At 53.8% G+C, this 12,317-nt stretch overlaps 1 protein-coding gene across 1 annotated transcript in view; it reads right to left on the reverse strand.

The window, feature by feature from the left end:
* The window catches only part of SLC39A11 (solute carrier family 39 member 11), a 77,493-nt gene that overhangs the window by 47,409 nt on the left and 17,767 nt on the right, over positions 1-12,317 (reverse strand). Inside the window, exon 5 of the mRNA XM_032199963.1 lies at positions 7,559-7,703. Coding sequence (XP_032055854.1) covers positions 7,559-7,703 — 145 coding nt within the window. The remainder of the gene's footprint in view (positions 1-7,558; positions 7,704-12,317) is intronic.

The following is a 12,317-nucleotide window of genomic DNA, read 5'->3' on the forward strand; positions in this document are numbered from 1 at the left end:
AAAAAAATCAGCACCACAAATCACACGAGGACTGCCATGATTAGGAAACCAAACCCGCTGCCCTCCAAAGAAATGCACCAGAGCCTCCCCGTCTGCTCCATGGCGGGGACACCTCACCGAGAGCTCCTGGCTGCAGCCCATCAGCTGCAGATCAGAAATGGGGCCAAAACCTTAAATCCCCTTGTTTTAGGGTCACGGGTTCAGCCCCACGAAGGCATCCCAGAACCCAATCCCCAGTCTCAGCCAGCACGCGGGGTGCCTGCCGGACCTCTGGGCATCTCTTGGAGGATCAGGACACATTTGTGCAGCCCTGCAGAGACAAAAAGCCCTGCACGAGTGCCACGAGCTTTTATGCGATAAAAATTCCTCGTGGTTCCCCCGTGCCCCTTTGTGCACCCAGAGAATCATCCCCCTGATTTTGGAGAGGGCTGAGTTTGCTCAGAGCCGGCTTGAAGCAAAGCAGAGAGTGGAAGCGCCCAGCACCAAGCAGCAGGCACAAGAATTAAAAATCCCAAAGCAGCACAGGCTCTCCTATAAATAGACCCCTCCGTGGTCACACCGCGAGGCACGCAGGTCACCCGGAGGTGTAAGAACCACAGATCAGCACACTGTCTATAAATACACACACAAGGGGCTGGGGACTGCCTCAGCTCCTCTCAGGCAGGTTTGGGATTGTCCAAATTCCCACCCCCCCCAGTTACGGACCCCACAACATGTGCTTTTACTCCCTTGAAGACGCATCATCCCTGGTGACGCAGCCGTGCTGTTTTTACACACTTATCCTTAAAATCATTAAGTTTTAATGCGGGGAGCAACCCATTTCCTGATGTAATTTATTCCCTTCCCTTCATACGCTCCATGGTACGTGCCCTGCTATTTCTTTTCTCCCTGCATATTGCTGCTGCAACACGCAGCCACTGCTGGGGATCCTGGTTTTCATTCCACTCCCCAAAAGCATCCTTAGGGTGAATGAGAATCACGCCTGTCCCCACTCGACTGAAGAACCATATCAAGAAAATAAATGAATTATTGTGCTTATTGAATGAAGACAAAAAAAAAACAACACAAAACATCCACTCCAGAGGCACTGATGCTGATTGCTGGTTCAGTTCAGTTTAATAAAGCTTGAGATTTAAGGGTTTCTTCGAGGCAGCTGCAGGGGAGCGGTGGTGCTCTCCCAAGCCTCACTTGTGCCAACCCCCGTCCAGCCCAAACCAGTGCTGGAGACGTTCCTGAGGGATGTCCCAGTGCCCTGGTACCTCGCGAGGTCAGGAGATTTATAGCTGGAGGACCGGTTACAGCACCAGAGCCCCCGCCAGCACCGCGCTCACGCACGTGTGCGCACGCTGGTCCGAGCTGCCAGAGCTGAATCACCAGGCTGAGGATGGAGATGAGGCTGAATAGCCTATTTTATAGGGATGCAGCATTAAAAATCGAGTGAAAAGAGGTAACAGATTGTCAGGTGTGGCCAGGAAATTAAAGCTCCTTGATAACACTGCACGGAGGTAACAAGGCTCAATTTGGGAAATGAGTCCTGTGATTACGAGCCCTAAGCACCACAGAAGCGCCTCTGCTTGCTGACTGGGCTGATCTCAGAGCATGGGTCCTACCCAGCACATCACTCAGCAGGCTTCAGTAAGTCTCCTGGATTAACAGATCGTGCTCAAACGGAACAAGAGCAGAGCAGCAAGCACAGAGCAGAGGCTGTGCGGTCCCCGGCACTACCTGAAGCCCGAGCGGGGCTGCGCACGCTGCAGCGCCTGAAAACTCCTCGCCTTCAGAGCTGAGACAGCTGGACTGCAGAGCAAACAGCCGAGCAGGAAAGCCACATCCTCGCACTATTCAATCTGTGCCTGTGTTGACACAGGCGGGAGGAGAGGTTGACAGGAAAAGGCACTTCACTGACAAAAGCCTTTCCATCCTCAGGTAGCAGCTGGCCCCTTCCGAGGCAGCGCGGGATGCACGAGGCATTGCGGCACAGCACACAAGCTGCAGAGGTACCTGCGGGGCACAAATACCAACAGAGCCAGCCCAAACCTGGTGCCCAGCAAGCTCAATTTGTGCCGTCCTCATCCACCTGCAGCACCACCCTGGAAAGCTCAAGGAGGGGTGAGCGCTGCCCCAAAGTCTCACCGAGGAGGCGGTAACGGAGATGACGGAGATAACGCCGTAGTTCTCCAGCAACTCCGGGAGCTGAGCAGACTGGAGCAGAAGCTGGGAGCGAGGCTGAGCCCTTCTGGACATGCTTCACTTGGGAGAACGTTGGCTGCAGCCCAGGAAATGAGGACGTGCCAACGAGGAGCCAGGAAAGGCTCCGTGCGCGAGGAGCGCCGGCAGCGGTGCGAGGTGCCAGGAGCACGGCACACGCAGATGCCTCCTCCGCGGAGAGGGCCGGCTGCTCCCCCTCGGCTCGGCGCTCCTGGCTTGCCAAGCAGCCGTGAAGGCAGCGAGTGCGGAGGCAGTTTGTGCCTCGGCGGGAGGATAAAGCAGCTGTCCGTGCCTGCCAGCATCTCTCAGGCACGTTACAGCTCTGCTCACTGGGAGCAAAGCGCAGGACAAAGCTCCCAAGCGCCACCCCAGCCTTACTCGGAGCAGCTGTTCCTCAAGGGCCCAAAACCCTTTGACAACCTTCCAGCTCCAGCTAAAGACTTCTCCGCTTGGAAGGGCAGCTGAGCTCTTTAAAGATCCAGCACCAAACCCAAGAGAACCCAAAAAAAAAATAAAAAAAGGAAACCACCAAGAGGGAATCTGAAAGCTGCTTTGCTGGTGCTGCTGCAGGCTGGTTTTCCTCCTCCCTATTAGTAACTGATAATAATAACTGATAACTAATGGGTAAAAACAGGCTCTGCTCCTCCATAAAGGAGAGCAAGGTTCTGACCAGGATAATAAGGGCACGAGCCCACGTTTGAAGGAGGCTTTTTATCAGGTCGAGGCACTGCGTGCTCCGCATTTTTATAGTTTCAAAGCTCTGTGCGTATAAATCCACATTTAGCCACGACCATAAAACCCAAGCACAGAGCCCAGCCTGACAAGGATGGCCAATAACCGCTCGAAATGCTCCAGAAAGGGGCATTAGGAGGTTTTTAGATCGATACAGACATAGCCAGAGGCGTTCCTCATCAAGGCCGGCTATTAACATGCAGAATTAATTGATGCCTTCGGAGCGCCGCCGCTCTCCAGGCCAGGCACGGTGCGAGCGTGTCAACGCTATTACAAATGCAGGGGGATTGCCTAAAACCGGTGGCCATCCCATTTTGCAGAAGGGTCACCGTGTAGGAGAAGTTGTAACGGCTCCATGAACCTCTCGACGGCACACATGAGACTCCGGCTGAATATTGCTGCCATGAATCACGACGGGCTCCGCGGCCGGAGAGGTTTATACGGCAGCGCTCCTTCACGGCTCCTGCTCTGGGAGAGGGGACAAGGAGGAAAATTACGGGGAATTTACAGCAGCAAACCGCCCCACAAGGGGTACAGGGAGGAGTTCTGCCCCTCGGTGCCAGGGCTGGAGTTTCAGCGTTCAGAAATACCTCGCCACATCCCAAAGGGGTACATGGAGGCTTCCCCGCCGGCTGCGCAGCCCAGAACAGCCCCTAAAGGCAGTGCAAATCGCACCAGCTGCTGCTCCCCGAGCAAGCGGTGCACAAACCTGCCACAATTTCAGAAGGAACAGGGCAAAGAGGGGATTTTCTGGCTGGAGGGACACAATGAGATGACAGAGGCAAGCAATAGCCGCACTGCTGCCTGCTGCATCGTACAATTCAACAATTCAACTCATGTCCTCTCTTTTTATTGCTCTCTAAGAGGTTTTGGCTCTTCTTTTATCTCAACAGCTCCTCTCCTTCCTTTCATCAGGAGTTTATTACATCATTACGGGATTTTAACTGCCTGTGCCCTGATGAAAGAGACGCGGCACGGACAAGGTCTGCTTCTTCTCTCGTACAGGCGGCAGCAGCCCCGGTACACAATAATTCCCTTTGTAGGGGAAAAAAATGAAACAGAAGTGGGCAAAATGAGAGCCTCAGACAAGAGGCAGAAAATTAAGAGTAGAGACTGCGTGATGCTACTGAAACGGGCCCAGGAGGGGGGTCTGGGGGCAGTGCTGGGGCTGGCACTGGTGGTGCCACCAGCACACCCGCCTGTCCTGCCCGAGAGCCTCCCCAGCCAAAACATCACGGGAGCCTTAGCCAGAGGGGCCTGCACAGCTCAAATTTAAGGAAAAAAAATACAAATTATACGTAACAGGGCTTGTCCGTGCTGTCCCCAAACAGCACGGCTCATTAAAGTGAGGAGTTTAATGAAATTTCATTGCTTAAGCACACGATTTCCAACACCAGCTTTTTTTTTCCCCCGACTACTATTCCCATCTGGAGTTACTTACTGCACATCTGGGCAGGAGCACCACAGTGCCATTTCCCAAATCTCACCCTTCCGAAAGCCAGCCAAGTCATTAAAACAAACCCTGCTACCCCTGAATATTTGGGACTGAGCCGTGTTTAGAACCAGATGTGCACCACGTCCGTGCCCCGGAGCGGGCGACGGCTGAGGCCGGTCCCAGCCCCTCGGTGCCATGAGATTTAGCACTCGGCGGCCACTTTGCTGTAACCTCCTCTGCCACAACGCACCTAGAAAGCTATTTTTTGGACACAGGAGATCTCTCACCTGCAGCACAGCAGCAGGGATGTTGAAGCAGGAGCGAAGGAGGCTGGCTGGGAACATCGCCGCCCTCCCACTCGGCTCCGTAATCTGATTTGGAGCGCCGTGAATCATTCCGCACCAGGACGCCGGAGAAGCAGCGCGCCTCGCTGTTCAATATCCAGCTTGTGGAAGAAGCATGAGTCACGGCTCGGATTGCGAGGTGCGATGCCGTATGTAAATCCTTTCTGAGAACTAACCCCAGCACACCACGCACGTAGCTGCGATTTAAGGGGCCAGGCGCAGACTCCCAGCCCTGCAGAATCACTGAGAAACTGCAACTTTTGGTGACCCTGCTCAAAAAGTTTTCCCCCCCCCGATTTTGCAGACCCAAGCGTGCCGAGATGGCCAAGCTGTGGGTGAGGCTGTGGGGTGGGGGCAGCTCGCAGCACCCCGCTGCAGGCAGCACGGCCCCGTTCGCTCTCTGTGCACCAGCCACAAAAGAAGCACGCAAACAAACCCTCCTCACCTTGATCGCAATCTGTTCCAAGGGTGGGAGACAGAAACGCAGATTGCATCTGCTTCCTAGGCAGGTATAGCAAAGACAAGGCTGGAATCTCTTTGGTTTTGTAGTAGCTAAAGCCTAGCAGTGACCCCAGTCAATAAACACTGAGTCTAGGCACACATTTTCACTGCAATTCATGCCAAATCTGGCCATACTCCATTCCACATGGACACGCAGAGACGCATCCATTACTCCATACACCTCAGCACCTCTCCTAAAATCCCGTTTGGAGCCACATCAGTGCCTGCAATGGGGTGGGAAGGATGCCCTGCTCTGCCCCGCTGCAGGACAGCATCCCCAGGGAGCCCAAGGAAATGGGCAGGAGGAGCAGAACAGCCCCGGGCACGCGTGGTGCCTGGGTGATGCCGGGCTTCCCCGCTCCCTGCAGCCTGCACACGATGGCAAACTGAGGGACTCGAGTGATGGGGAGGCACAGAGCCACCCCAGACACACTGCTGAGAAGAAAAGCAGCAGGATTTTATTTTTCTTTTCTCCCAAAAGAATGGGTGAGGGGTAGATCTAGCCATCGCGTTTCCTCCATCTCCCTTTCTGCAGGTCTAACCCAAACCTCCTCGCCTGTTGGTTACCCTCAGCAGCTGCAAGGCTCCCACTAACCAGCCATGACCACGCAGTTGTTTTTGCTCTCACGCAGCCAAGTTCAATCCATCCAAACCTCCAGCAGCAGAGACACGCAGGGCTCTGGGGAGCTGCGTTTTTACGCTTCCTCCCCTCACTTCAACTGCAGTCCCCCTGCTCCTCTCCTCGCCGCCATCCCCAGAAGACAACCACAAAACAATGCAGCTTTGGGATTTTTTTTTTCCCCTGTTTTGTTTTCGCAGCTTTAGCGACTTTAAAACATGTAAATACGAAGCAAGGGTCAATGATTCAACAGTGATTAAGTATGAAACATTCCAGTTAGTGCCCGTTAGGCTTGGAAGATACCCATTATGTTCCCAAAGCATTCCCAAGAGCGCAGCCAAGCAGAGCCCAGCGCTGGGGAAAGCTGCCTTGTGCCTGATGTGCCTTGTGAAAACACCGACTTCATTTTGGTAAGCAAAAGAATAACAAGAGACAATAAAAGAATTAACATATTGTAGATTCTTAATGCCATTTCCCCGGAGAGAGGAAAAACAAGCGAGCCTAATGGAAATTTTCTGTTCTCAAAACCATTTGCACTGTTGTTGTTTGCAACGATGAGAGAAGAAGAAAACATAAAACCCAGCAGTTTAACTTTCTGAAAAATCGCAGGGCTATCTACTTTTTTTTCTCGAAGAATAAAATTAAATTGCATCTGGGATGTAAAGCTCCACCTTACAAAATCACAAATAACCTGCAACAGCCTCACAGACTGCAGGGCTAGAGCAGTCTTCAAGCTTGAGCTTCTCCCAGGAGCTACGAGACATCACGGACCTGAAGCCCGCTGAGTCTAGCGCAAAACTTCCTTCCATCCCTTTGGAAAACTCCAAGCTGATATTTCAGATCCTGAAGAATCCTGAGGATTTGAAACACTTCATGAAGCACGCAATTAAGCAATGCAGTTAAATAACAGCCTGGTTGCACCATTCTTTGTAAGAAGGATCATTTCCTCATCTCAATTTGCTCCCAATCATAATCAAGATATTGTAAACTGCTAGTTTAGCTTTTTTCCAGCCAAGAAAAAGCAGAGGAGCAATAAGATTAATTCACCAAATTATGTTTTCTTTGCCTACTGTTAAGCAGCAGGACGAGAGGCAGGCAGCTGGGCGCAAAGGGGGCCGCCACCCTCCCCACTGCGCACCCTGGAGCTGGGACACCCAACAAGGTGCCACCACCTCGAGCAAGAAGTTCCCTCTTTAAAAGCTACGTGAAGAGGAGATAGCTGCCAATGAGATATTTTATATTCCATGCTTTGGCAGCTACAGTTCTATTAACCTCCAAAAATAAGGAGTGATGACACGATGGCCAGTCCTCATCTACAAGTGGGGAGGGCCACCACGGGTCAGCGTTACGGGGCACCTTCAAGGTGGCACCACTCGGAGAGGGCACAGTTAGAGCTCGCTGCACCCACGCTCCAAATCAGCTTATTTCAAGATAAGCTGATGATTTCATTTCCCTGGTGAACGAGATATCTAATTATCAATAATTCACAGGCACAGACAGACGTGCAAGTGGTTTTGAGAACCGGAGGAGAAACAGAAGCAACGATTCCTGGAACGAGAGCCAGCGCAGAGACAGCTCCAGAGAGGGGAGAGGAGGTGCACTCCGCATGCACGTGTCAAAGCCAATCCAATTTCAATCACATACGTTACATCTAGGTGCCAGCTTAGCGGGGGGATTTTCCCCGCGCGCTCTGCGGTTGGTATATGACAGGATGCTTGCCTGGATGGTGCCCAGCTCTACCTATCCGGATGGACAACTCGCTCTCGTAGTCCAGGCGAGAGGCAGGCTCCTGCTCATATTTCTCTTTCGCCGCTCGCGGGTCGTAGCTCAAGGCAAATGCCGCGTGGGGGGGTCCGCTGAAACCCTGCAAGGCAAGAGACAAATTCAGGCTTTTCCCACGTCTTCCCAGCCCCATCCTCAGGGAGCACCACGAGCAGATGTTACGTGCACAACCACCGTGTTATTTCGGTGGAACTTGGCCAGAGGGGCCCGTGAACTTCAGTGTTGTTTGGAATACGTTCCTGTACCCGTCGTAATCCCAAGAAAACGGAGCAGAACGGCCAAAACCAACACTGCCCAGCTATGTGTAACGTCTGCAGGGAACCGAGCAGCACCCCACAGCGAGAGGCATCCCGTGAGCAATCCCTGCCAGCTTGGACACAGCTCGTGAGAACCTGCTGTGACTCAAGGACATGCCAGAGCCTCCAACTGCATCGGCCAAAGGAAACCTGGAGGACACCAGCTCTGCCCTCCCCACGGCGCTGCAACACGCAGAGGTAAAATCCGAGGCGCTGGGTGCCCCCAAGGCTGCTCAACCCAAATGGAGCCCAAAATTCCCGACCCCTGGAAGGGCTGGGGCTTTTGGAGCAGCACCAGCAGCATGCACAGGATGGATGTTTGGATTGTGCTCGGTGTTACCAGCCGGGAACATTGGCTCAGCTGGCAACAGAACAAACGGACGTGCCCCGAACAGCCAGCGGCAGTAACGGGAGACTCGTCGGGTAAGGTCACATTAAACAAAAATAAAGGTTAAAGATGAATAACTAAACCGTCTCTTCTCCCATCATTTGCATAATATCGTCTGACCAGCACTATTAATACTCATGACGGATCCGCTGCCTGCTCTCTCCTGCAGTTTAATCAGGGTGCTTTCACCTCCTTTAACCCAGCAGCTGCGCGGGGTGCTCGAGGTTGAACCCGCTGGCAGAAGGCAGAGACTGCCCGGGGAGGAACTGCACACAGCTCGTGGAGGAGCTGAAATAGAGAAATACGGGCTTTATCCTGCGCAACCTGGATGGCTTGTCACCGAGAGAAAAGATGGGAATTTCAGCAGCACGACCCAACTGGGGTAAGACGGGAAGAGACCAAGAACGCAAGCTCATGGGCATGTCCTGCTGCTGGCACCCCTGCAGCTTGGTCTCCTCGCTCCTGAGGAATTACCAACAGCACATCAACCTGAGGAGAAACAAGGACGGGCACCTTATTAAAGAAGCTGCAGGCACCATGGCAGCAGCTTTGCACACTCCATCCCCACCAGATTCGTGCTTCTCCTCCCCCAGCTCCGTGCCGCGCTCTCGGCGCACCACACGGTCACCAATACGATCCCCAAGGATGTGCTTACACCGACACGGAGGCAAACTCGAAGATATTTCGGATTTCTATTGCCAGGTTAAGTCACCTCCCCGTTGGCGGGCACAGACACGCAGCTCCATCAATTTGGAAAAAATATTAGTGACCTTCAGCGAGGCACGCGATCTGTTCCAACCGTGATTGCTCTGAGTCATCCCAGTCCGGTCCCTGCATGAGGCCCTTAATTGGAATGTGTCAGTGGGTTAAAAACGCATTAGGAAGAGAAGAGGAAAGTCAACCCGCATTAATTAGTTCGTGCCACTAATTAGTATTAACTGAAATAACCACGGGGGCTGATTATTTCGGAAAGCCTGATGCAACGAGAGACTTGGACAGGAAGAGCTGGAGAGCTTGGAGGAAAACTATTCTGGGACAGGGGAGTCCCCACCGCGCTCACTTCTGTTTGTGGAGATACAGCAGGAAGGTCATTAGATTTTCATAGCCCCTTTTAAAGAAAAAAATAAATAAGTAAGCTCTTTTTCTAAAAAAGCATCCTTGCAGATGGCAAAGAAAACCCCGCCCCACGCAGCACTTGTCTAAATAGGCAGAACGTGCTTTTGTTATCAGAAAGCCAGAGCAATCCTGAATTAATTTGTATGGAGACATGCCCCGTTCCTGTTAGCACCCCGGGTGACGCAGCAGTCACCGGGGAATTGATTTTCTCTGGTCAAACATCCCGGAGCTGCTGTTATCGATGGCGCACCGCCCCGGCACACGGCAAGGATTGCTCACCCGGAGCTTTCACGGCCCTGCCCGCTCCTCCCACGCTGCCTCCGCCCTGCTCTCGGTGAGCTGTGCCGTGATAAATACCCAATAAATCAATCGGGGCATCCATTTCCACCTTGGCACACGATGCCCAGCCCAGGAGGTGCTCGAGGTCCCGCAAGGCAGCGCCGTGCCTCAAACGGCAAATCCAAAGGGTGCCTCGTCCTGCTCCCCAGCCCCAGCCCTACCACTGTACCAGGATTATTTACTGTCCCTCGCACAGACGGGGTGCTTTGACCCCTCTGGGTTTAAATCAGAAGGTTTTTTCCCCTGGGGGAGCAGTCGGTGGGTGCAGGGATCCCCGAGCGAGGTGGAGGCGGCGGAGAACAAAGCGGTGCCGCTGCCCTCGCCGTGCCACAGCCCTACCCCTGCGCCTCGCCTTGATCAAAACCCAGCACGTATCTCTACTTATATGGACAGCAGCACTAAAAAGGGATGCACTTCAAAGCAGGAGCAAAGCAGCCAGCTGTAAAACTGAGATATTTGGGCAAGTGCCTCCCTCTGAAAGACAAGAAACAGGCGTGTGCGCATCTATCGCTGCTAGGGCCGGGCCGGCGCTCCTGCGGGGCTGCACGTAGGGGCTCGGGATGGAGCACAGCAAATCCCATTTATTTGAGTGCCTTCAGCTGCTGGCCCCCAGGGCCAAAAAGCCACTCCAGCTGGAGACCTGAGCGCAGGACTCCTCATTCTCCTGGAAGCAGGCTCTCCGCAAAGCGAACCCGTGCCAAGGACATGCAAATCCCCATCCCAATCCCTGCTGTATGGGACTGGCTTCTCCCCTTTTTCACGTTCTTCCTTCCGCAGGGCAAAGGGATAAATCTGAAAGGAGGATGCATCAGCTTGCTTTTAGATGAAGCAAGAAAACCCCAGCCCTATCAGCCAAGTCCTTCCCCAAGGATGTGGCGGTGGCTGGAGGAGAGGCGAGGAGCCCCCCAGCGGGGTCAGGCCCTCCTTGGATTCCCCTCGCTGCCACGCCAGCCTCCAAAATTTAAACCCAAGGAGGAATGACAAGTGAGTGGCAGCTTTCAGAAATAATCTGTTCTTCCCCATCCACCGAGTGAGAATAAATGGATAAGGAGCTCAGGACCACAAGCTCGGATGCTCCGGCTGTGTGCGCATCGCTGAGTGCCCGATGTGAAGGTGCTGCCTGGACCCACAGCTCGGGGAAGGTCGGAGCCACGGGGCTTCTGCTTTGCTTTCGTCCTGGATTTCTGCCCAGCAAGCATCCTGGCAGGCCCGCAGCAGGCTCCACCAAGAGACAAAGCCCACAGCCCGTCGGCTAGCAGCAGAAAGAGTTTCAAGGGGAAAGGGAAATGGAATGAATTGCACTGCCTTATTTAGCAAATAAATAACGCTCCCAACTCGTCCAGGAGCTAGCACGGAGAGGGAAATGAGAGGCAGCAACGAGCCACGCCGTGATGGTGCCCGGAGGCTCTCATTTCACGCTTATTAAAAGAGAGAAAGTGGTAACAGAGCGGAGAGCAGAAAGCGATTAAAGGAGAAGAACAAAGCGGGGCGGGGAGCCAGGAGGGGACGGGGAGACCTGGCACATCTGCGGCCACCACGGACACAGCGTGGTCGCATCCTGCCCACGCCTCGTGCTCGCTCAGCTTTGCTGCTCCCTGCCCCGTGCCAGCAGCACCTGAAAGAATAAAAAAAAAAAAGTGCTTGCAGCCCACTGAAAGCTAACACAGGGTGAATTGCCAGGGGTGGCTGCGCCCCCAGCCCTCCCCTGGCACCCATCGGTGCTCATCCGATGGGAAATGGGCTGCTCACACCGCTCCCAAAGTCACCCCGAGGTGTCCCCGGTGCATGCCACCTCGGGGCGCAGCACCTGCAGCAGTGCGGCTCACCGCCCATGCTCTGCAGAGCCCTGCTCACTTAAAAATGCATTAAAAAAAATAAATAAGCTGACGGCCACCTGGCTGTATCGATCCCAGAACGTCATTCCAGAACAAACACTGAGCCAGGGCTCCTTGCAAAGCACGACGTGCCCCGCGTGGACCTCAAGTTATTGGGGACGGGCACTGCCTGCAGCTGGGGACGTGCCTGGGGCTGGGATTTGGTGCTGCCAGGAGCCTGCCTGCTTCCAGGAACGGCCCCAAAATGCAGTCAGATGGCTCCGAGGTCCCCAGCACAGCCTCGGACGGAGCACAGCATCCTAAAAATCAACCCAGACGAGCCCCTTCTTGAGGGAAATGGAGTTATCACAGTCAGCACTGAGCTGGCACAAGGGGACGGGGCGAGGGGAGCTGCTGGCAGGGACACGGGGAGCTCCTTCCCAAGCCAGGGACCGCTGGCAATCCGCCACCAAAAACACTGAAACCAACAACCAGCGCAGCCTTAAATACTCCCTGCCGTGAAAAAAAATTAAAAAATAAATAAATAAAAAGCCTTTCTCGACCCAGAAGTGGGTGCAACCGTATTTATCTTTGGTAGCAGCTGACGTGCAGCTTCGGGACATAAGCAAACAGCTCGCCTTCATCGCCTGGCAGCCCCAAACGAGTCGATGCTGCCGTTCTCTGCCACAAAAGCCCCTGCGTTACACCTCAAATCACCAGCTGCTCACTACAGACATTATTTT

This window comes from Aythya fuligula, chromosome 18, assembly GCF_009819795.1.
Source record: "Aythya fuligula isolate bAytFul2 chromosome 18, bAytFul2.pri, whole genome shotgun sequence".
NCBI lineage: Eukaryota > Metazoa > Chordata > Aves > Anseriformes > Anatidae > Aythya > Aythya fuligula.